General features: G+C 36.0%; 2 protein-coding genes across 4 annotated transcripts in view; one reads left to right on the forward strand and one right to left on the reverse strand.

Annotated features, from left to right (window-relative positions):
- LIPC (lipase C, hepatic type) overlaps nt 1–6,955 on the forward strand; it is a 94,538-nt gene extending 87,583 nt beyond the window's left edge. For all 3 annotated transcript variants that reach the window (XM_075045381.1, XM_075045380.1, XM_075045383.1), the window contains 3 exons: nt 689–809; nt 1,333–1,551; nt 4,676–6,955. In XM_075045381.1, the coding sequence (XP_074901482.1) occupies nt 689–809; nt 1,333–1,551; nt 4,676–4,781 (446 nt within the window). In that variant the 3' untranslated portion in view covers nt 4,782–6,955. The remainder of the gene's footprint in view (nt 1–688; nt 810–1,332; nt 1,552–4,675) is intronic.
- A 2,441-nt stretch (nt 6,956–9,396) lies between these two features.
- ADAM10 (ADAM metallopeptidase domain 10) overlaps nt 9,397–26,463 on the reverse strand; it is a 57,604-nt gene continuing 40,537 nt past the window's right edge. The window contains exons 6-16 of the mRNA XM_075045377.1: nt 26,080–26,229; nt 23,454–23,546; nt 22,633–22,816; nt 20,233–20,396; nt 18,399–18,582; nt 17,294–17,444; nt 14,827–15,010; nt 13,537–13,645; nt 13,023–13,243; nt 12,146–12,272; nt 9,397–11,666 (exon numbers count right to left, since the gene is read on the reverse strand). Coding sequence (XP_074901478.1) covers nt 11,572–11,666; nt 12,146–12,272; nt 13,023–13,243; nt 13,537–13,645; nt 14,827–15,010; nt 17,294–17,444; nt 18,399–18,582; nt 20,233–20,396; nt 22,633–22,816; nt 23,454–23,546; nt 26,080–26,229 — 1,662 coding nt within the window. The 3' untranslated portion in view covers nt 9,397–11,571. The remainder of the gene's footprint in view (nt 11,667–12,145; nt 12,273–13,022; nt 13,244–13,536; nt 13,646–14,826; nt 15,011–17,293; nt 17,445–18,398; nt 18,583–20,232; nt 20,397–22,632; nt 22,817–23,453; nt 23,547–26,079; nt 26,230–26,463) is intronic.

The raw sequence follows: 26,463 nt of genomic DNA on the forward strand, positions 1-26,463 counted from the left end.
CTAAATGTCAAACTGCTTGTAATCAGTACGCTTATGATTTCTCAAGCATTCCTCATTCCGACAATACTCAGGTCAAAGACTTTCCTAAACACTGTTCTCCTAGAAACCCACCAAATCTCAAAGTATTAATGACATCTTTCTTATAGCAATGTGCTTGGACAAAGTCATATTGTTAAGGGATACACGTTAAGCACAGTGTATCATTATGCAGCCAAGGAAAGTTTGTGAGTCATCTGTTTCGCAGGGCAATTTTCTAGCCGATCAGAGAAAAAGCCTGACTACATTGCGTAAGGTCTTCAATCTGTTTCACGCATCTCTAGCCATGTCCAGTCATAAGGATTTGTCTGGTGATTAGACAGAGGACTTGCCAGAAATTGTAACAATTAAACTTCAGAAAAGCAGAAACATTTCCCATAGAATAATGTTTTATCCTATGGAGGGAACTCAACCCAGATTACCTTTTTTCTCCATCCTTTTAAATAGAGCAACAGGGCCCCAAACCCTAAGGGATTACACAGCACAGCAATCAGAAGAAATTATGATGTTTCAATTGCAATGAATCTGTTTAAAAAATAAAATGGAATATCAATCAAGTTTCTGCTCTGAAAGACAAAATTCTTTTGCCTGAGAAATCTATTGCTTCTTTGACCATTAATTTCGTCGCTTTGCAAATTTTTCCTTTCTACAGTCTATCACTATCAGTTCAAGATCCACTTCATCAATGAAATCCAAGGCAAGCAGATAGACCCTACTTTTACCATCTCTCTGACAGGCACTAAGGAGGATGCTAAAAACCTGCCCATCACACTGTGAGTATTCATATTACATGTCATTGTACAAGTGAAAAACAAGGTGCCAATTTATAATACCATATCATGTACATAATCATGCTACGAGTGAAATGGTTTAGTACAGCTAAGTAAAAATGAACTGGAAATTGTCCTCTCTTCACCCATACTCCCTAAATATCACAAACTTTTACAAAGTTCATAGAGTTTTTACATGAAAAACCTCTATAAAACAAACTTAGTGATCTTGGAAGTTTCCCTGAACATTAAGTATCCTGTCCACTTACGTTCGGTCCATCCTATGGCTAACACAGGGAGGTCTAATCAATTAAAGCACAAATAAATAAACAGCTGTAATTAAGGTAAAGAATTTTGGATATTTCTCATGATGGACACTATCTGTATTAACAAAAGCAAAGGCAACAGTGTGGGTCAGCATTTGCTCTAGTAGACAAAAGACATAACATAGATGCTTAGAAACTAGTTTTTTTCACTTTAATGCATAATAATTAAGACAGCATTATTGTGGTTTTGTTTTCTGCAGAGTTGAAGGTATTAATGGGAATAAAACCTACTCTTTTCTCATCACCCTGGACACTGATATTGGTGAGCTAATAATGATCAAGTTCAAATGGGAAGGAACTGCAGTTTGGGAAAATATCTGGGACACAGTTCAAACCATAATACCATGGACAAAAGGCACCCGTCGACCAGGACTTATAGTGAAGACAATAAGAGTGAAAGCAGGGGAAACACAGCAAAAGTAAGTGTAATGAAAACACTGTTTTTCTATAACAACACCACAGATATTTGGCACGCAGGGTATCCTAGTTCAAATACAAGCAACTGAGTCCCAGTACTCACACCAATGGTGAATTCAACCATGTACAACGTCTGGATTTCACCCCTCCCCCTCAGATCAGACTGCATGATTTTTAAGTGACTTAAAGAATTTCTTTGTTTTCAAGTCAGAAATGAATACTGGGAAGTGTTCTGGCTCACCACTGTCACTAATCTGAGTTTAAGGCATAATAACCTTGGGTGACAATTTTGTTGATACTTGGGAATAGAGGATAGAGGAGAGATCCAAGGAAGAATTTTAACAAGTTCTGCAATGCAATTTTTCTACACAATTATTGACAAAAATTGATGACGAATTCTGACTTATTTTTAGAATGTGATTATCTCACTCCATAAGGACGATATGAATTTTCAAAGAAACAAGGTACTACCTAAGATAAATATTGACTCCAACATTAAGGCCATGAAAAATTCAAATTCTTACTTTAAAAATATGCCAAATCTTAATTATTTGACTTTCAATACCTACTTCATAGAGAATCTCAACATCACCATTCCTGAAAGTACTCATTAGAAGCATCACATGCAGAACTAGTCATCTGATTATTCATTGAAGTTAAGGGCTTTATCATAAAAATCCCTTATTTCTGTCTCATCTGTTTAAGAGCCAGTCCAGCATCTGACAGTTTATAATGAATTACTACACTGTGCATGCTGTATAAGAAGTTCCTGGAGCGATACACTGTGGAAGTAAAGTTTCAACTACAGATATTGTGAAATTTCTGTAGTGGGCAAACAGAATGTCAGCAGTCCTAGAAAACAAAAAGACTATCTATACTTCTACATACCAGACTTTCACTGGTATTTGACAGTAATTTTTGCACTCTGGTTGTGCTTTTTTATTCAGGGATGTGAATTTTGTCAGCTGAACTCTGAAGTAGCATCAGAGTGCAGTTTTCCAGAAAAAAAAAAAAAGAGAATGCAAACTGAACTCTGTATTTGGTGGTTTTTTTGGTGTTTTGTTTGTTTTGGTTTTTTGGGGTGTGTGTGTGTGTTCTTTTTTTCTCCCCCCCCCCCCCCCCCCGACTGCTTTGAAACTGGATCAACAAGTCTGAGTAGCCTTGTTCTCTACATACAGTAATGCTAATAACACATTTGAAACTGCTTATTCACAGAGAAATTTCAGCCAGAAGACAGAATAACAAAACTTGTAATGATTCCCACTGCTTTAATCCTTTGAGAAATTTTAACTGAGCAGTTTAATTAAGGTTAATGAGAAAAGCATGTCTTACCTTGTAACTGTGGCTCAGTTAGAAGGTGGTTATTCCTTGCTGCAGTCTCTTTCTTACCAGCAGCAGTTATAACTACTGCAGACTTCCTGTGGAACAATACTTATTGGGAGACCTGCATCTCTTTGATACTGACACAAATTAGACAATTTAGAGATATTTTCATAAGACAATCTGTGTGTGCTGGGGGGCCAGAGGAGGGATCATATTTTCTTGGGTTTTGTCCCCCTGAAAATGTATTTTGTAAGTATTTTCCTATCCTAACCCAGCACTTGGCACATACTCCTGCACTACTACTCTCCCAAATACTACTCATGTACTACTACAGAAATCCTAGGAAATGGGTAACTGAGGTGGCTAATTATTATACTAACAAAAAATGATGCTGGTGTCTTCAGCTACCTAAGGCTCCTCAGAAGTTGGGGTTTCTTCTGCAAACAGAAGTGGGAGTTTGTGTCAAGATTTTAGTGGATACTGATTACGTGCTGGGTTTTGTTGTGTGCAATCTGGGCTTGTCATGGGAAAGGAAATGACATGTTACTGTTGAAATACTGTATTAATGCTTGAGGGGGTGTTGTGGTTTAACCCCAGCCAGCACCTAAGCACCACGCAGCCGCTCACTCACTTCCCCCTCCCACCCAGTGGGATGGGGGAGAAAATCGGGAAAAGAAGTAAAACTCGTGGGTTGAGATAAGAACGGTTTAATAGCACAGAAAAGAAGAAACTAATAATGATAATGATAACACTAATAAAATGACAACAGTAATAATAAAAGGATCAGAATATACAAATGATGCACAATGCAATTGCTCACTACCCGCCAATCAACACCCAGTTAGTCCCCGAGCGGCCATCCTCCCGCCCCCACTCCCCCCAGTTTATATACTAGATGTGACCCAGCTGAAACCAGGACAGGGGGGAATGAAAGATTATTAGGTGATTCTAAAAGGAGGAACAAAGGACACTCAAAGAAAAGTATTTTCCTCAAAGAAAAGACTGTGTAGTTTTCAGTCGTCTTGGAAAGACCAAACATCATGGATCAAAGAATTATCAATCCTGGAAATTCAATATTAAAAAAAAGGTAGTAAACACAAGATGTGTTTTGAGTTGTCTTGTGCTTTCTCAAGAATTTGAACAAACTGTTGACAATATTTTATCTCCATGTACCTTTACCTCACAATGTTGTGATATTTATAGACATGATAAATTTTCCTGTTAGATTATCTAATGACAAACACTTAGACACAACGTAACAGCATAAACTTAAAAAGTACTTAATAAACAGACTATTATGAGCAATAAAATACCAGATTCCAACATATCTGAGTTCCAAATATGGAAAATATTTCTGTAGCATATGTAGCTACTGATGTTGTTAGCATCCTACATAACTGATTTTTTGCAACCTCACAACTAAATACTAGTAGTCCAACTAAGTACTAGTAGGCTAAATAGTGCAATCCTGGTAGTTGAAACAATGACAATGGCCACTGAGAATACAAAGACCAAATCACTGTGAGGGTATGCTCTGGAGGACAGTATGCTGTGTATGGTAACAGAAAGATGGAGGCATAATGCAGTCAGTACATGGGAGCTGTCTACTCCTTTTACTCTGTACCTACTATCTGGCAGCCAGATGCATCTCTTTCCTCACAAGCCCATAAAAACAATCAGATACCTTCCTGTAAAAGACAGGACAAAGAAAGTCAGATTTGGTGTATCCAGAGAGCACGCTTTTAATACAGATAGTAGCCCTAAAAAGTAACATCATGCTTACATGCTGTGTTTTCTTTCTAGAATGACATTTTGTTCTCAAAGCATTGACAACGTTCACCTTCATCCAGCCCAGGAGAAAACATTTGTGAGGTGTGAAGATCGCTTTCCGAGACAAAACAGAAAATGAGCAAGAACACAAAAGACTACTCACCAAATATATTCAAAATACTATACATCTAGTAAAATGTTTTAAAAATACACAGCTATGTTAAATTTAAATATCCTGATAGTTTCAGAGGTGGTAAAGAAAATGCCTTAAAAAAAAATTTAGATTTTGTGATACAACAGTAAGCTGAAATATGTGCTTTGTTCATCTACGAGCTTACTCTCAATGTGATCAATCAGCGATTTAATGAAGGGCAACCATCAGTTTTAAATTGTTTAAAGTTTTAAAAAACACCTGCTCACTAGAAAGAAAAAGATTACTATTTGAAAGAATCACTGCCATAAGCCTTTGAAAAATTTCATTTTGTTGAATTTAAGGGAAAAAGAAGCCTCATTTCCCATTAAATACTTTGAAATGCTAATAGTGACTACTATCAGATAAGACTTTCCTAAATTATTCCGTAAGGAAGGAAAAATTAAATAATTAATAGAACAAAATATTCCCAAATAGGTAACATTGTTAACAAAGAGTTTGAACTTTTTACTTTGTAACATTCAAAACCTAAAACACATCTCAACATACAGAATGCTTGAGCTATCTGTCATAACCATATGACAAGCCAAATAACTATTATCTAAAAATGCTATACTAAACTTTGTTCTATTGGAAAATGTTTTGCTGTTTAACTGTTTTAATTGAAGTACTGATTTAAATTACTAGTAAGTTAATTATTTTAATGATGCTTAGTATACTACATGCAATCCTAGCACAACTAAGTTCAGTTAACTTTTGCATTAAAATCATATTTACCTATTCAGGTAAGGCTCGAGATTTTTAGGTTTTAAATCACTGCATAGCAGATTTTAGCATGATTCAAAACTGCATGAATAAATGAAAATGGTAAAGCCCTCAAACATCTTTAGTGTATATAAACAAACTTTATAAATTCAAACATAACAATTCCCTTCTTTCCTATGTCAGAATATAAACTACATAAAGAAACATTGTCTCAGATTATTTTTATTTTACAGCTAGTGCATACTGAAATAGAAATCAATATGTATGTCAGAGTATTTCATTTGTCACTTTGTAATGCTAAGCACAAGATTCATTAAAAATTATGTTTCTACAACTCTGTATTCTGAATTTAATTTGTTTTAAATGTTCTCTAAATGGTAAAAAAAGTGCAAGATAGTCCTAAGACCTGGAGCAAAGCATATTTTCCGTACCGATATTGCAGGGAATTTTGAATCAAAATATACAGATGTTAGCAGGATTAAAGGGAGATTTATTTTAAAAGCACAACAAATGAACAAGTTGAGCAGAGCAAGCAATCCCACAAGCAATGAACAGTGATCAAATGTTGAACGCAGGCATCTTTGCTGAACATTCAGAATATTAACTTCCAACTTTTAAAAGTGGCTTTCAATAACTACCAGTCCTTTAAACAATCAGGAATATTCAATACAGAAACAGAAAGGCTGACTAAATATGATGGGAACTGAAGCATACTTACTTTTCAAACGAGAATGGTTGTCCTTCCTGAGGTGTGAATTTCAGAAGCTGATCTGATATTTAAAATGGCCACTTGGAGTAGCATCTCGATTAGGAGAAATATTTATAGATTTAGATACAAATTCCATGTAAAAGAATCTTTAGATCTTTACTGAAAATGAAGGTTTGTGCTTTAAATGATTTTGCTCAGTGATGCAAATTGGTTTTTTAAAACATGAAAAGTATTTCCTCCTCCTATGTCAAAAAACACAATTTAAATGATTAATTTCATGCTTCAGGTTACTATCCCCAATACTTAAATTTCCTAACATAATTATTTTATTAAAGCTCTGTAATATGTTCTGTGTTTATCTAAAAATCGATCACTTTAATAATAGCCAGAAGTCAAATCAGGAGCACACACAGAAGAGGGAAATTTCAGCAATAAGTATCCCTGAAATAGTTAGGTAAGCACCAGACCTTTTCTAGATGATGGTTGGTTTATTTTTTTACATTTGTAGTAGCTATAATCCACTGGAGACACTGAAGTGCTAGAGACCCAGTGACAACATTTTTAGGGGCATGAAGTTAAAATGGACAGTGTCCTGAAGAATAACAGACAACAAACAAAAATGACAGTGTGGCCGTTTTAGTTTTCCAAAGCACAATGAAAAGTGAGAGAGAACAGAGAGAGAAGTACGTGTGTGTGGCTAACTCAAATTATGCATCTCCCTAGATTGTTTCTAGAATTCAATTTTTGCTTCTGGGGAAAGCTAAAGATCTCCCACTTTTACTTCTTATGTTTAGAGTTGTTTTGTTTATACAATACATGTCTACTCATAGAAGAATTGAAATACTGTCATTGGAATTGCATCTACAACATTGGTTATCACCAACTTCCTATGAACTCTGTAAGCTTCCTGAACCAAATCCTACTCTTACTCCTCCAAAAAGGCTTTGTTCAGAAGATAGTGAACGATGACGGAGCAAGAGACAAAGGTTAGAAAGAACTGGACTGTGCTTCTTCAGTGCAGAAACTACGACATCAGTGTTTTGCTATACCTTAAAAAAAAAAAACCACTAGAGTTGGAGAGACAGCTTTTAATGAGGTTTCTATGATGTAAAACATGCATATTCACAGAGCCTTTCAAGTAATAGTTTTCCTGTAGTTACACATCCTAACACACTTAAAAACATTTTAGACATTAAAATTGGCATTTCTTTCACATTACTATCACTTACTTGGTAAGAAGGCCGATAAAGGAATCTAAACTTTAGGAGAAACAGGCTTGAAAGCGTAAGTTCAGGAAAAGCAGGTGGAAAAAAGGTCAGAGATGACTACAGTGTGCTGAAACTCAAGTAATGGGGATACTGCAGTTTGAGGACTTCTAAAGTTTCTGAGGAAAAAAACCCATTCTCCAGTTCAACTGAAACAAGCTAGTACATCCTCAGACAAATTGAAAACCTTTAAAAAGTCAAATAGGAAAATTAAAAGAACATTCAGTATTTGAACTCTTGCGGATATGAAGATCCTTATTCTGATGTCATTTTTCAGAAGTCGTATGTCTAAATAAATCCTGTCCCTGTGTTTTGATAGCCATCACACTAATTTCTAACATAAAAATGAAATAAAGCCCAAGTTGCAGCATATTCAAAGTTGTACAATGCCTGAATATAATACTGAAATCGTACCTACAATTGCAAGTGCCTGTAGCGGCGCCTTACTTTCTGCTCATTGGAATTATTCCTGTCTCACTCCAAACAACTGACTCAAGACCTTGAAAGCCATGAGGAGCCTAATCCTGTCAGCGCAAGCACAGCTTATGACGACATAATGACTGCTGTCCTTTCAATCACCTCTCTGTAATAATGAATCTCCAATATTCAGAAGTAAAAAAATCTCTTCCTTCCTTTTTGTGTTTTTTTTTTTCCCTGAAAGAAATATTGGAATGTTAAATAAAAGGCAAACTATATGAATGACTTCTAGTCTGTATGGTATAAATAGAGTTTCATAGCTTAAGGGGAGTTTGTTGCTTCTCTCACATTCACACCATTCTGACCATATATGCTTCTATCCCAGAGGTGAATGTATACATTTAATGACTAAAACATTAAGAAATTCAAGATGAATAAATGAATAGCTACAACTAGGGACTATCAGGTTGAATATTAGTTGGAGAAATTACAGCTATTTATGTACCCATTTATCTCCCCCAAAAACATTTTAAAATATACAGAAAATTTGTATTTTAGATGTTTAGGCATTATTTCTACACACCTGGTTTGTGTTCCTAGGCAGAAATTTAAATGCAACCACCACCAAATCTATTAGGCACCTATGATGCTGGTTTGCAGAAGGGCTCTGCTCCAACTGATTTTCTTTCAATACCTTTTGCCCTGACAGTGTAATGCAGCTGCAAGGGGAAGCACTTCTATTAAAAAAAAAAGAAAAGAAAAAACAAAAGCGAGGGGAAAAAGAAAATAAAAAGTACTGCAAGGCAGGAACTCTGAATATGCTTTGATTACATCAAAGCATATGCTGCTCAGTTAGGGAAACAGATGTCTAAGCAGGCCACTCTCAACAAACAGCCCTAAGAATGAAAGGCTAGCTGGCTGGACTTGGCTTTTAAAAGCACTCTTATTACTTAAATCAACTATACAACACACAGGGAAACACAGTGCCAGCTCAGCAGTTTTAAAACACCTTGCAAAAAGCAAACTTGCTCCTTCTAAGTCTTATCTATCAGTTAACATGCAATACTCTGAATGCACAATTCCAGTATTCCTCTTCAAATATATATTTATTTCAGAAGGTATTACCATTCAGTAGCTACGGTGCCAGGCTTGAATACCCACCACTAAGTAGTTTCCATTTTGAAGATAAGAACAGAGAAAGCTTTATTCCTGTGATCATACAAGGAATTTAAACGTAATTTTAGGGCTTTTCCTTAAAAAGGTTACACAAAAACACTGTCTTACATTTTACTGCATGATATTAAAATTGGGAGGTGCATTTCAATAGTGTGAAGTACAATTACTTTTTGGCATGACAGCCTCTTTCAAGAGAAAGCCAAAAATTAAGCAGAATCTGTGTATTCCTTTTTGCTTTCAGGGTTCAAAAAGTAAATGGATCTTCAGAGGATGATTTCATCAAGTCTATTTATTAATGCATTTCAAGTTTCAAAAAACCTTACATATCTTTGCACAATACTTTATTTTTTGCATTTTTAGTAAAAATTTCCAAAGTGAACAAAAAAGATACTGTATAAAACACAGTGGACATGAAATTGACAGTAGTATTCCATTTCATTGTCTTGAACTTTCTTTCGGTTTTACCACATCTTGACTTGCAGTGGAGAGTTCAGTGCACATTTCTGTTTTCAGAAAACATTTAACTTAGACTCAAAATAAAATAGGGCAGCATCTCTCTGCCAAAATCCTACCACAGGATAACATTACAGGCAAAAAATTTACATGTTCCAAAGTCTACCACACTCAAGAAGTTACTAAGAACTCTTGCTGAATAAAAGTCACCATTTTAGAAATGCAAACCCACTTCCAACCTTTGCACAGTCTTAAAACAAATGTATTTAAAATGACTTAAAAGCAACTACATACACTTCTAACTAGTTAAGATCATTTAGAATTATTTATATAGTCTATTGGACTTGGGGTTTCATGTACAAAATTTGTCTCTAAACCATGTACAAAAAGCTGTATTTTGAAAAAGTTACCACATACTGTACAAGTTTACAAGGAAGAGATCCCATTATATTCTGTAACATTTTTGGCCTTGCTGGCTTGCGTCACATTATGAGAATGATTGTGTAAACCTTATACTCTTAAAAAACAAAACAAAAAGAAAAAAAACAAAGGAAGCCTGTCCAACCCTTAGTAAATTTTCTCCTAAGCAAAGCCAGGAAAATCATAGCCATTTGCGTCTCTAATCAGCTTGGTGCTTTTGGAAAACAAGCAATAAATATATCACAAGCTTAAACATTTTGTAATGCCCCCTTTCATCTCCTGCATAGCATTAAGCACCTTAAGACATCTTTTGTTTCCTCTTTCAAAAATGCCAATTATTTACATTCGTAATAAAAACTTTGGAATGGGACATTGTGCTGTTGAACCTCGCTACTGGTATAAAATGTGGGAAAACTGGTAGTCCTAACTACAATTTTAACTCTGCCACAGTAGCTGGGCAAATCACTCTACTTTAGTGGTTATCAGTCAACAGCATCATGCTGAAAAGTTATCCAAATATCTGATAAATTAAAAAAGAAAATAAAAAAACCTACAGCTTTTCTTTCTTTCCACATCCCTCAGAAGACGAACTTAATTATCATACTGTATGAATATCTGAACAGCCCAAATAAAATGGTTGCAATTTTTAAAACAATTTGAATAACAGGCAGATTTTTCTAATAAAGCATGGAAATATTTCATCTAACTATTCATTATTTAACTGAATAATCAGACAAATTAAAGAAATTTATGCTGAACTACAAGAAATTAGACACTTACATAAAACATTTTTAAACATTCTGGCATTTGCAAAGTTTGCAGAACACCTGTTATATCTCTAAAAGACCAGTCAATCTTGTATGCTATGTCTTAGCAGCTGTTTGATAAAGATGAAATGAGTGCTTGAAACAACTTTGATCGTGACAAAAAAGTTTGATTTGATTCAAAATTGCTGTGTAAAGCATCACAGGATCCTTGACCATTACACACCATCATCCTCTGTTATCCTGAGTATGTCAATTAAACAGTAATTTCTTCATTAATAGCAGAAAAGTTTTATAATACAAAGAAACATCCATATTGCAATTCTCTTGTTTACAATTGCACACAAGTACGGGTGTACGTTAGAAATACATGTCTGCATATAACAATGTATATACATAGACAAGTAATGTCTCCAATGCTGAGGTGGTCTAGCTTCCTAGCCTTGTCTGGCAGTTGAAAAATATATATTTTTTTCAATTCTTGAGTAGAAGTTTTACTACAGCCATATTTGCCTGCAAGTGAAGAAAATGCAGCAATGAAGAGCACAGAAGGGGGAAAGAATCATGATACTCTAGGACTTCGTGCCACTAAATTAAGAATATGCAAGAAAAACACTTTTCTTCTTTTTGAGCTGGAAGATTCACTTATTAAAAATTAACCATTTCCACTTGTTTTGAGGGCATATCATGCTTTTTTTTTTCCTCTTCAATTTTTGAGAGTTAGGCCGGGGACAATGACTTATTAGGTTTTCTTTGGAGTGAGTTTTCCCATTGTAGGCACTAGGAAGAACCAAGGCAAAAAGCTGCAGTCAACGTCTCATATGTCCCATCTGATAACTCTCACGGGGCCTTTGCCGCTGTGGTGGCTGAGTAGTTTGTGGTGGTCTCCTCCTTTTTAAAGTGCCTGTTTCAAAGAAAGGTACACATTATTACAATGAATTTAAAAAAGAAATGATTTCCAGAAAAGTTGCCCTGACCATGCAAATTAAATATAACTATTTTTCTGAAAGGCTTCAGATTTAGACCTGCAAGGTTTTAAATAGATAATTAACTGCATAGAGTATTTACAGAATACATTTTATCATCTCAACAGCAGTTCCTTGAACAGGCTGATTCTTACAAAACATAGCATGGAATAGGAAATAAAAGGAACTCTGACTTATTTCTAAGTCTTCAAAGCTTTCTTTTGATATGCATATTGTGTTATAGGAAAATAAGGCAGGAGTTACATTTTTATGAATTGTTTCACTGGCATGAATTCCATTTGTAGTTTCACAGTGCCAGACTAAGAACTGTAGGTTGGGACACCTGAAATTTCCCTTTAGGATAAAACAGTTGAGGATAAAACATTTCTCTACAAATTTAACTATCTGGTGTACTCACCAGGAAGTGGTTTATGAGGAGGCAACTTTGGATTACTGCTTGGAGTATGAACACTGCATATCTTAATGAAACCAGCCATTAACATGATCAAGGCAATTCCCATAAGCAACACTGCCCACCAATAAGCCTAAAAACACAAGAAGAATGATTTCTGGAGGGCTGGCAGACATGCGCAAGAGACAGGGGTCATTGAATATGGCTTTCCTTTGCCTTTTAAAAGTCATCAAAAACCTGTTCTGAAACATCACTTAAAAGACCATAAAATTTTAAAGAAAAACGTCCCCAAAGTTCTTATAAAAAAAACCCCAAACCCAAATACTTCAGATTCATTCTATTATCAGAAAAGTATTTCACAGAAAATACACTACAACAGAGCTATATAAGCCTAAAACAATCAACAGCTTACACAAAATTGACTATGCAGCTCTATAATGGTGTTTCATTGCAGGTCTCCTTCCAGTCTATTATTAGGAAAGTGTCATCTAGTGCAGTAAAAATAAGAAATGCTAGAGTTCAATATATTTAGTTCCTTAAAAGAAACCAGAGCATTCAAATATGAAGAGTATAAACCAGGAAAACCCAATAAATTAAAAACGTGAACATTTACACCAAAACAGACAGTAGAGTGAATAGAGGGATTAAACACAAAATATTTACTTAATTATTTGTTATCTATTTGTTTCCATTCCCTTCAATCTGTCAAACTTGTTTGCTGCCCTCAAGGTGCTTATAGAAAAACTAATAAAACAAGGACTGATTATAATTTGAAGAATCCTGAAGTACTTTATATATACAGCAACACAAACCAACTGTGAATACCGATTAACAAGAGAGTTTTGTATTACACTGGCAAGATAAAAAATAAAAAACCACTTACCACAATCCATTCTGCAATATTTTCATATAGCTCCGGATTAAAAATTGCTTTCTTTAATCTAGCTAGAGGGCCATCAGCATCTACTAGCCGACACCTCATAAACACATCACAGTAGCCTTTGAAATCATTACAAGGAGATCCAGGTTGCAAAGTAATAGTTTTACGACCAAAGTGTTTCTCCCAATGGCTAGAGCCTGTACTTGCACAAGTAGTTGGGTCCACTGAAAAGTGAATACAAATACCATTATGGTATTAAAACATGCATGCATGAAAGAAACCTTGGTGTTCAATTGTTCAAAATGCTTTTGAAAAATTTCAAGTTTCTATTAATCTGTAAAAAACCAGAATATATTGTTTATTTCCTACAAAATACAATGCAATGTCTATCTGAAACTAAGCACAAACAAAATCACAGTATGCTCTCAAGTTAACAAAACCTAAAATATAAACACCATGAGAAGATTCCTCAGATACCTACTGCTATATTTATGCTTACAATTCAGACAAATCTTACTTTTTCTCATGCAGCAGACATGACACAATTCTCTATCATCCTTGCCATCTGAACTAGCACATGTACATTCCTCCAAGCCATACTTCTCACAGATAGAGCCAGCACATTGCTGTTGATGAGACAAAAGCATGAGAACACAAAAATCAATTTCACTTTTAAGCACACTGACATTAGGAAGGATATTAATTTTTAATAGCTGAAAGCATAATCATAGGTCTAAAGATGCTTGTCAATAAAAATAATAGCTAGAATTTCCTCTAAAGTTTATAAAACAGAAAATTATTACAGTTATTCAGTTGCAGTGTTTAGGTTTATTTGATAATTTTTTTAAAGGTGGTTTACCCTATTTCATTTTTTAACACTATCTTCTTTTAGGGCCTCAGAGCACCCTGCAAAACACTCATAGCACTACAATTCACACTGAAACATGATTACTCAAAATCATGGTTAAGAAAATAAATCAAAAGCATTTCTTCAAAAATATTTTTTCTCAGAAAATAATAATAAAAATAAATGGCAGGAAAGATTCTGTATTTAACTCCACTGTGGTAGGACCCTTCAAATTCCAATAAAAAAATTTTCAGTGTTATTTATAATCTTGTTTTTAAATCAAGTAACTATATAAAGACAATACCTCTATCTTTAAGATTACTCTATATTAGCTGAAAAATTATTACAAGCAGTATTATTTGATTAAAAACCTGGACTGCAGAAAACAGACAGCAACAAAAGTTACAGCTCTTTAAGAGGATGACTTCTGCTTGTTTCTGCTTCCAAGTAAACATAGATTGATTTATAAGAGACTTCCCATCAATATTTCATAGCAACTGCCGTGGACTCTTTAACCCAGGAAACTAATGGCAGTTCAGAGTAATTCCATATGCTTGCACATCTGCTACATGCACATGGGAACTGTGTATTTTCATTAAACCAAATTCAACATGTATTGACAGCATATCTAATTTTCTAAGGCAACAAAATTACTTGACCAAGACTGACATAAAATGAAAAGATGGAACTAGGAAATAAAACACTTTCATATCCCTGATTTTTACAAAAAACTTCAAATGGAACTTTCTCGAACAGTAAAGCTAGCTTGATATTTGTTACCTGTTTCTTAATATTTGGTGTACCTTCAGAATTATTTTGATTGAGAGCAATAAATCAAACATTTTTACTGAAAAAGAGATTCTTACACTCTTCTCCATTAAGTATTGAAACCACATCACTTCATAATACAATGCCTCACAATAAACAACTGCAGTTGCATATGACTAAAAAAAATCATACCCCATTTATGCAAACTTGTGTGTGCCTGTTGCAAGCTGTGAAGTTTAGTTTAGGCTCAGATGCTGGACAGAGAGCACTGACACCATTACACATTCCTTCCCTTGCACAGTCAGAATCATTTCGGCACTTATCAGTCTTCAGTTTGAAATTACATTGTGCAGTACAGCAGGGGCCTTGACTAGGGCTAGAAATAAGCAGAAAACATGGATGTAAAGAAAAAGCATGAACGATTCCAGAAGAACTCTTCGTCCTGAAACCTACTCAAACAATCAACGTATTTTTGATTTGTGCCAAGTAAACCATGGATTGAAAATAATTTTTTCTGTCCCTTAAGGTAACAAAAGGTTACTGCACTGAATACAGATTTCTTAGTCATTGTAGTAACCAGTTGAACTATTTGCATAATATTAGAAAACCAGTACAAGCACATTTTAAATGATAATGTATAGAAAATAACAGCATTTCAAAGTTTGTATATATAAAACATTCAATTAGCAAGTCAGCAAAATTAATTCAGGAACAACTGATTAGTCTGATAGTATCAGTTTCAATATAGTAAATAAGACAAGATTTATCTGTCACTGATTAACATCTGTAAGAAATTTTTTTTTCTACTTTCTGCAGCCATACCACTTAGATTGTTTAAATAAACAAGAAAAGAGAAGGAGACAGGTCAGATCTTGTATTAGAAATCACAGTCAGCACATGAACAAATTTTGGGGGAAGGAAACATTTGTCAAAGAAGCCATATAGCTTCACTGGCTCCCCCAAAACACTTGGACTCCCTTCTGTCACAGACATCAAAGCATCTGAGCCCCTTATGTTATAAAACATATGTAACTACTTGATTAAAGCTAAGCCTCCTGAGTTCTCAAATTGTTCTGTATCTCAACACTATTCAGTGTGCTCATTGGCATTCAGTGGACATCAGAAGATAGCACAGACATTCTGCAGGTCAGGATGTCTCTATTTTAAAACTACTGCATGCTAAGAAAAATCACTCTTACATCACCCATGAAAGACATGTAAAGTAGCTGAATAGATACCATAGTTTTCCTAAAATGTATTTTAACGTGTTATTTACATGATCCATTCTTACACTTGGATTTGCTTTACATGTCTTTGGAAACCTCTTTGTACAGTAAAATTTTCAATCTTAATAGAACTGGGAAAAAAAAGGAATCCTAAACCAAAAATGATGCAGTAGTTCATATTTAAGACTGTTCCAGCAGGGCATAAAGCTAGACTACAGTCAGCTGAACACAAGAGAGCAAAGAAAGGAGGTGGCAGTGGCACCTGTTGTACTCAGAAGGAAACAGCTCCTCACCATAGGTGCAACATAAAACATAAAACCTCAGAAAACAACTATAAAGCAAGACAATGTAAGGCCCTTGTTTTAGCAGAAATAATAAGAATTTGCAAGGTGGGCAGGCAGGGGGAAGAAGACATACAAAATTATTGCAACTAGGAATTCACAGGAGATGGTCCTTCTACAATGTCTACGCTGTCAAATACATTTTAACAGTAGATGCTACTTTTACGCCCGCTGCCAGGATGACAAAGATCATTTTTAGGGCAGAAAAGTTTAATTAGAACAAAATGGTGTATGCTGTATTAAAAGTTGAGCTGGTTTAGACTTAAAAATAATAGTAATTTTCTCTTCATCTTTGGCTGAGTCTAACCAGACGTTAGAGTTATGTCTGTCTTTAGAGAGGAACAAAAGCTCATGCCTTTCATGTGAAAAAAATCCACTTAGGTTTTCAGATAAGGTAAAAATTTAACACGTATCTTAAGTCACAGAACTAAAAGGTAGAAGTTGAGTTACTTCACTGTAAGTCTTATGATCTTTAAAAGTTCCTCTAATAACCACTGTGTACACAACACTGCCAAGATACAAGGTGACTTAAAAACATAGTTTAATTTAATTTACAAAACAAGCATTAAATGAAAAAAAAAAATCAACCCTATCCTTCAGTCATCTTCCAGTTACACAATGCTGTAGAAATGGCACTAGGATAGGATCCAATTTTGTAATATCCTCCACTGTCCTTTGGGTAATTAATACTTTCCTGTACCTATCACAAAAACAGCGTCCTGGTTGTGTTTTTCTGAATCGTATGTTTTTTGCAAGACTTCTGCACAACACATTTCCAATAAAGATAACAGAATTCCAACACATATTTGTCTGCACTGAGTATTATATGTTAGCATTGATACACTCCAGTGCCATATTATGGTTTTTTTCAAAAGCTAGAGAACAGTCATCTAAGGGAAAGCAAGCTACAATTAGCACCAAGACTTGCATAGCATAATTGAGCTTATGAACTTCTCACTCACTGTATAAGGCATTTTAAACAAAATAAATACTTTAAGAATGCAAGTAAACAGACTCAGATTCTAAAATATCAATTATAGCTACCAATAAATATGAAAAATTAAAGTGCACTGAAACAGACATGCACCATACCTGCAGTATTTGCCTGGTTTTAACTTGCATTTTTTATCTTCTGATTGGTTTGCATCGTAACAGCATTCATCTTTGCACTGGTCACTGTATCCACAGTCACACTGTTCCCCTTGTTCAACCAGTCCATTACCACAGATGGGCTGACCAGACTCTGAAAAATGCCAGTATATTTATGTACAAAGAATACAAAGAATATGGAAATAGACTTATAAATGTTAACATTGACTTGCAACAGCATCCAGCTAATCGTGACTGAAAATGACTGGTCAAGATGGACTTCAGACTAGGGCTCAAGTCAACTTGCATTATTTGCTTGCCACCCAGCTTAGTCATTCCTACAATTCAGAATTTTAAGCCTCTGAGTAAAAGGCTTCTGCTGATAACAGCGGGATTTTCTTGTGTGGGTAGGAAATCAACAATGATAAGAAGAAGCTTTCTGCTAAGCCTCCACCGGAGCAGCATCCTTTCTTGCACTCCTTGTTTAAGAGTCTGAGGACCTTAAGGCTAAAGCTGATGGTACTGGGGTGAACTACTACTGCTCCAAAACCCAAACCCTACTTGCTGCACTATCTCACAAAATTTGTGAGAGCTCACACATCAAACTCCAGAAGGAAAATTCCTGCAAAATCCTTATATTTTTAATGTTTAAATAGATTTTCCTGTATTTTAATTTGTGCTCCTTACCTCCTGTCCTTTCGTTGGGCATGACTGAAACTCTGGCCCTGTTTTCTTTACTCCCTCCCACCAGTCTTTTATAAGGATAGACCCCACTCCCCAGCCTTCTCTTCTCCAGACTAAACAGTCTCAGCTCTCACAGCCTCTCCTCACATGTCAGATGCTCCAATCCCTTAATAATCTTTGTGGCCCTTTGCTGGACTCACACCAGTATGTCCATGTCTTTCCTGTACTGGGGAGCCCAAAACTTGACACAGTACTCCAGATCTCAAATTCAATTCTTTACTTACAGAATTTTTCAATAAACTAAAAAAAAATAATAAATAATGAGTAAGATAAATAAAAAAGTAAAATAAAAATTAATAAATTTCTAATCAAGCACAATAGTAATAGCTTAGCCATTCTGCTTTCAGGATAACTAAATACATACCAACAAAACAATTATTTCTCTTTTTCTCAAGAACTTGGCTGATATTTCGAATGCTACAGATAGAGAACTTGTTGTTGTTAAGTTTGTCACCAGATGTAGCTCTTGCATACATGATATAATTGCCATTTTCTTTCTGTCCCAAGTTCTTGGACTCTCCTGGAGTGCACTCCATTCCAGAATCATGCTGCAAAACAAGTATTTTAAAACTATTGCTACCAAAACAGCTTCTCTAATTTCTTGCTATCTTTTTATACATGTGCAAAAGTAACCTGATTTGGTAACTTAACACAGCAAGAATAAAAGGTTCATAAAAACAAAACACCATCTTATACTCTAAGGTTTCTTGGAATACAAAAAGCATACAGAAAAGAAAGATCTGGTTTCGTTTTTTTTTTGTTTTTCCCAGACAACAGTAGCAAGTATGTGATTTCTTAAGTTTTAGCTTATTTGCACATTTTTGGTAATTTGTACCCCAAGTGCATGTCTTGGAATGAATTCTGACTCAAAGAAGTTGCCATTTCCTAAGAAGAGTGGCTTTATGATCACAAAAGGGCAATAAGTTTTCAGTGGAATAAAAGCAGGAGTTAACTGAAACAGCAGTCCATTCTTTTTGCTCATTTTGAGGGAGGTGCAAAGAGATCTTCAGAATAGAGAAGTCTGTTTCTGTCAGCCAGTGACTAGATCTATACAATATCCAGCATGATGAGTGAAATGCATTAGAGTTTGGCATACTAGCAATTAGCAGACTGACAACATACTGTTACTAAGTGTAAGAGGAACTCTAATGCTGTTCTGATGCATCCAACTTTCCAGAAATACAACCTATGTCTCCAAAAGAAGTAGGTAAATTTTAAAATTTTCAACACAGTTGTGAGAACTATATAATTTATTACAGTTTGGTAGAACGAAACATGTACTTTCACGTATTTCCCTGGATTAAATGCAGCTTAGAGTAAAATGAAAAGAACCATCTTCCAGGCAGATCCAAAAGTTGTTTCACTCAGTGGGACTGGTTTTTCAGTTTCATGTGCTCATATTTTCAGTTATACTTGGAAGGCTTGTTTGTTCCCACTCAGAGCAGTGGTACTAGGTATTTTCAAGGCACATGAGCAATGCATTCACATGTGAACAGCTGTTTTGGAAGAACTCATGATTCTTGTCATATCTTGATTTCATTTTACTTCCAAGAGTAGAAAGCCTATATACTTCAGTTTAAAAATAAAAATAAAACCCCCAAACTAGAAAACTTTGTTCTGATCTCCAGCAAAACCAAAAGGCTTATGCTTTCAGCTTGCCACAAATAAATCATGTCCCTAAATGACTGGGAGACAATTTTGCTCTAAAATACTGTTCTTGGTACCTTAATCCTCTCCATGATTTTCTAAGGTAAACTTGTAATTATAAATAATTGAACACAAAAAAGAACCAGTTCTACCTTCATTTGTTGAATAAAGTATCGTCTTAATCATTTTTGCATTGATTCTTCCTCCTCCTCTCTAGGATAAACTAAAATATATTTAAAAGATGTGTGTGACCCTCGTCTTCAATAAAAGCAGGGAAGTTTTTAGGGAATAATAATAAAGTCCCTTTATAAGAGATTGAACTAGTGGAAATAAACAATTCACAAAATCCACTGTTGCGCCAGTGTTGTCAAATACTCATAAAAGGGGCTTAGTTCTGCAGTCTGTTTTTTGTTCACGCATGATGTACCTGCACATATGCACATGCAGTCACTATCATATTTTCCTTGTTTATAAGAAGTAAAAACTCCATTTGCAAATCATGCGCTTCAAAATGGCTGAAAATGAGTTAAAAGATCAATAGCAATACTCACAGGTGAACCAAAGTTATGCCCAACCTCATGAGCAAAAGTAATGTGAGAAACCTTGGGAGGAACATGAGAGCCATAGTTCTGAACGGTGATGATTCCAGTGTTCAGAGACTTCTTCTTACCATCAGAATACAGTTTGCTCTTTTCACATATTCCACCAGAGCTCCCTGCGTTTAGACAAAAGTACAACAGTTAGTCATTTAAGAAAAAGAAGTCCTGTGTTACTTTTCTAGTGACATTTAGAACAAGAAACAGCTTGCCTCCTCAGTGGATGCCTACGGACTAAGAGTTCTTCTATGTAATTAATATTAAACCAATTTTGAAAGTAGATTAGATTTATCCACAGTAATGCTCTCACAGCACTGAATGGATACGTTCATACAGAAGTTAGCTGTTTTAGAAGAGCTATTAAGTAAGAGCTATTTTGGGCTTTCACTGCATGGACAAGCCCTGATTTCATCATACCTGTAGTACAAGACTAGCAGGGTGCAATGTCCAATACAGGCAGCCTCAATCTACATCCCATTTAGACTTCACTAAGTAAAAAAACCATCCACAGTAAAATCACAGGAGATCCTCTCTCATTTTATATATTACATTTATATAAAATGCCTAAGATTAGCTATATATCCTTGTCAGCAAAAGTGACTCATTTTTCCACTGTACAAACTAAAGCTGAAAATACTTTTGATGCGTGGGTTAATCAGACCCATATTTAGAAGGTCAGCAATAAAGTGCATCACACACTGTTTGGAAAAGTCTTGAAATTGTGACTTTAATTTCACCTAATTTTTCCATAACTTGAGTTTGTACTGAGGCATTATCAATATTCTAGAATTCAGCTATTCTATTACTAACATAAGTGGTGTCTAAAAAATACTCTAAAGAAGCTTCCTTGCTTTCTGAAGTAAAATTCCATTTTAGTGAAATATCCTGTTTAACCTATGTCAGTATGCGTTAAGAATGAAAATCTCAAAGCAACTTAATTTTTCTAAATTAAATTTAGTTTTGGAAGCAGTGTTTATGGAAAGCACATTCCAATTCATCCTGTGGCTGCTCAGTCTATACACTGGACTAGTCATCGCGGACCCAGTTTCTTATTTACATACACCACCTGTGTATTATTTTTCCTATGGTTCTTCCATGGTCACTAAGATTAGTCCACACAGGTCCCTCCAACATACTTACTACACTCATGGATCCACTGATCTGTTACCCCTCTGAATACGCTACTAATACTTATTCGAGCATTATAATCTCCTAAAATCAAAGTCTGAGAGACTGTCATGCCACAACAGTTTTCTACATAGCTCCAGTACTCTACAACCAACATGTGCGTTAGAGGAAAGTACAGCAGTAAACAGAGTGAGATCATAATGTATAGCTATATCTCATGAACGGTTTAATGTTTCTTCCACAATTACTTGAATGCTGCTAAAGCTCTTGATAATGTTCTCATAAAAGTGTATCCAGTCTCTTGCAAAGTCTCATAGAACCTGTTGCTCTTCAGCCTAATTCCTTATTGTATAGAAATCACTCGAGGGAAGAAACAATGGAAAACTATTCCTTCTGAATTTCTGATTTTTACTTCTGTGAATGTTTCCACAATTTAGAATTTGTGCTGAGCTATTAGTAAAGAATTTGTATTTATTCAAATTTAAAGACTAACATCTTTCAAATACATCATTTTATGAAACTAATACATCCAATACACTCTACAAAACTAATACATCCAGGATAAACATCTCAAGATGCTGCACACATGAAGACTATTGTTTGGTTTTTCACATCGAGACATACTTCAGACCCAAAATACACAACTAGATTGAAACTAATGAGAGGCAGTTCAAGAAGAGTCACACAATAATTATTCTGGTATCTCCCAGAACAAGATCTCACTAATTTTACTTTATTAAAAATAAAATAAAATAATAATTTTGCTTCCAGCACTACCTAGAAAACCTAAGTTTTCTATCAGTGTGATTCTACTACAAAATCTAATCAGTGTGATTCTACTACAAAATTCAAACTGCATAGTTGTAACCTCTGTTTATATATAGCAAAAATACTTGTTTCTTCTGTCACTTTACTGGTCACTCATACCCATCATAAATAAAAGCCATCCAAGTAATACCAACTTTGTCTAACAAAAGAAATAAATTTTTCTTTATTGTTCACATCTTGCTCATCAAAAAGACAGCAAGACTAATTGAAGCGACACATGATATGCTGTTTATATTTTAAAAAATATAATTCAAACCATACCTAAACAAAAATGTGAAAAGCTGGTTAAGACATTTTTGTCTATTTGCTGTCAATTTAAATGACATGGTTTCTACCTTTCTTCTTTGTACCGACCTACAATACTTTATCTCATAGCACTGAAGGTTTGGATATAATTACCTGAAGGGGCTCCAACCCAAGCCAGACCAAGAACTCCATCATCAAAATCACGGTCTGTAAACACATAGGCCAAGCAATAATCATCATGATTCTGTTCTGAGTTCAGTTCCAGAAACTTTTCCACACCAATATTAGGAAATCTGAAGGGATTGGAAGAGTCCTTCTCATCTACAGTTGTGTTAATCTAAAAGTAAATTGAAACAAACTATAAGACATGATTCATTTTGACTTAACTTGTAAATACCAGTCAAGAGATTTACTGTTGTCAATACCTTGTTGTGTTAAATAGTTAAAGATGTTGCTAAAGATTTATAGGCCTTGACAAATTACCACCGCAATATTTGGAAAACTAAGTCCTACATTAAAGAAAGAATTGCATTTGTGTAGTAAAACCCCACTCCCTTATTTCTTTCTTCTTCCTTTCCATCAGCACCCAAAAGCTTATATTTATCCTCTTAAATCATCACTTTTAGAAGGAACTTTCAATCTGGATAGTCATAATTTATTTAATATCTATTTATTTATATAGTATTAAAGTTCTTGGAGACCAATACAGTCTATTCACCGCACAGTCAACAATGCTGAAATGTAAGTTGATTCCTATAAAAGTTGACTACAGCTTAACAACAGAAGCGGCAGGCTTTTGACAATAAACACTAAACCCAAACGGAATAAATGGGTTAAGGAACTGTTTTACAGAGACACTTGTGTTACAAAATTACTAACAATAAATGGTTACAAGTGAACAGCAACAGGACTTTTGAAAAATACAGCTTCCAAGCAGTATCAGCGAAGCTAAAACTATTTCCAATACAACTTACTCTTATTCGTTTCACCATGAAGCTGATGTTACGGATTCCTGAGAAATCTGTTGACTGGTAAATTGTGTCAATCGCTTTAACATGGCTGGATATCTGTCAAAAACAAAAGTATCTACAGTTCAAAGATCTATGCACTACGCAATAGCTGATCTTAAATAGCTACAACTGCAAGGCCTACACTTTTACATATAATGCCATATGAACTCTAATGGGCCTTTTTAATAAAAAGCTGGTGGCAAATAATGGAAATAAATCACTACATAACCTAGCATCTGCATTGCGACCATGCCAGATAACAGCAAAGTATTTTGCCATTTGCTTTTTTTTTTTATACATAATGCTATCAACTATTCAGATACTTTTTTGTGATACGCATTCAATTCATTGCTACAATAAGATAGCCCTGTAGATAAAATTGTATTCAAAGCACTGTATTTCTTTTTTTGAGAAAAGTTTTACTGGTTACAGCATTATTCTTTCATTTCTGGTAGAACACAAATATGAAAAAATTGATCATTTACCTTTTCCAAGAGCACACAGAAAAGCTAACGCATTGAAAACCTGATTTTGAAGGTGACTTCAGAGCTTAGGAAAACGTTACTCAAGTTGAATTGCATATGGACAGTGTGATGATGTATTGGGTTTGTGTGGCAAGGTTTTTGTAGCGAGGGGGTTACAGGGGTGGCTTCTGTAAGAAGCTGCTGGAAGCTTCCCCTGTGTCCCATGGAGCCAAGGCCAGTCGGCTCCAAGACAGACCCGCCACTGGCCAAGGCTGAGCCCATCAGTGACAGTGGTAGTGCCTCTGGGAGGACAGATTTAAGAAGGGAAAAAAAGTTGTGGCAGGCGCAGAAACTGCAGCCAGAGAGAGGAGTGAGAACATGTAAGAGAAACAACCCTGCAGACACCAAGGTCAGTGCAGAAGGAGGGGGAGGAGATGCTCCAGGCGCCGGAGCAGAGATTCCCCTGCAGCCCATGGTGAAGACCCTGGTGAGGCAGGCTGTCCCCCTGCAGCCCAGGGAGGTCCACGATGGAGCAGATCTCCACCTGCAGCCCGGGAAGGATCCCATGCCAGAGCAGGTGGATGCCCAACGGAGGCTGTGACCCCGTGGGAAGCCCGCGCTGGAGCAGGCTCCTGGCAGGACCTGTGGACCCATGGAGAGAGGAGCCCACAGAGCAGGTTTTCTGGCAGGACTTGTGACCCTGTGGGGGACCCACGCTGGAGCAGTGTGCTCCTGAAGGACTGCACACCGTGGAAAGGACCCACGCTGGAGCAGTTCGTGAAGAGCTGCAGTCCGTGGGAAGGACCCACATTGGAGAAGTTTGTGGAGGACTGTCTCCTGTGGGAGGGACCCCACGCTGGAGCAGGGGAAGGGTGTGAGGAGTCCTGCCCGAGGAGGATGAAGCACCAGAGACAACGTGTAATGAACTGACCGTAAACCCCATTCCCCGTCCCCCTGTGCTGCTGGGGTGGTTTGGTAGAGAGTTTGGGAGTGAAGTTGAGCCTGGGAAGAAGGGAGGGGTGGGGGGAAGGTGTTTTAAGATTTGGTTTTATTTCTTATTACCCTACTCTAACTTATTTTATTGCAAATCAAACCAATCTTCCTCAGGTCAAGTCTGTTTTGCCCGTGACGGTAATTGGTTGAGTGATCTCCCTCTGTCCTTATCTTAACCCATAAGCCTTTTGTTATATTTTCTCTCCCCTGTCCAGTTGAAGCAGGGGAGTGATAGAGCAGCTGCATGGTGCTTAGTTGCTGGCTGGGCTTAAACCATGACAGATGAATAAATAGTAAAAGTCAGATTTGCAAGCAGCAGTGAAACTTGTGACTTCAAGACAAGTTTGTTAACATGCTAGTTATATTTTGAGCAAATGGTCAGCAAAAAAACCCCCAAACCTTTTCCCAGTTAATAGTATATTGACAAATGAAAAGCATCTACCTTTAGCTGCCACTGCTTTTTTAACCTTCTACTACATCAGACACTTACAGGAACAGATCTCAGTGTCATTAGCACACAGTGTTTTGAACTAAAATTTCAAATGAAAGGCTATGTAAGTGTTAACACAGAGGCTTGGCAGGCTGTCAAACAGAATAGATCTCTTCATAGAATCACAGAATGGTTTGGGTTGGGACTGTGAAGATCATCCAGTTCCAACCCCCCTGCCATGGGCAGGGACACCTTCCACTAGACCAGGTTGCTCAAAGCCCCATCCAGCCTGGCCTCGAACACTTCCAGGGATGGGGCACCCACAACTTCTCTGGGCAACCTGTTCCAGTGCCTCACTGCCCTCGGAGGGAAGAACTTCTTCCTCTTCAGGAAGTATTATTTTTCTGAGTAAGAACTGAAGAAGTCAGACTGCAAGTCTTGCTCAGAGGTGCTAAACAAACCACAGCTACCATTATTAACTAAAGGGAAACACAAGTGCCCAGGACTTTTGCCACAGATAGATAGCATCTTTTAGTGAAATAAGAAAAGCTGTTTCAATAATATCAAGATCACTGTTACAAATGAAATAAGACATTCTACAGTAAATAAGCAATAACATACACAATTAAAATTACATGAAATTTATCAGAAATACACAAATAAAGTAAAAGCAGATTATTTAAAACAAAGGGATTGGAAATACCTGTGCAATTACAGCCTCCCTTGTTCCATAATGCTTGTAGAACAGATGATCAGTCTGAATATACAGCTGACATGTATTTTTTTCAGCCTGAGTGGCACGCTTTTTTCTTAGAAGCTGTGGACCCTTGTTCTTAGGCTCTTCAAAAGGCTTCTACATATACATAGGAAATAAATGTATTAACTCTGTAGAACTGCATGCTGCACTAGATTACCTAAAGAGAGTGATGTATTTTTCTAAACATACTCCACTAATATAAACAGATTTTCATTCTTTTTCTTTAACCCACAGTTTCATGAATCTTGAATTAAACTAAGTATGTTATAGCCAGTTTTCAAGTATCTCATCTATTTTTAATATCTCAGTCAAAACTTTCTGTGCATTTCA

The sequence above is a fragment of the Buteo buteo genome, chromosome 13 (assembly GCF_964188355.1).
Source record: "Buteo buteo chromosome 13, bButBut1.hap1.1, whole genome shotgun sequence".
Lineage (NCBI taxonomy): Eukaryota > Metazoa > Chordata > Aves > Accipitriformes > Accipitridae > Buteo > Buteo buteo.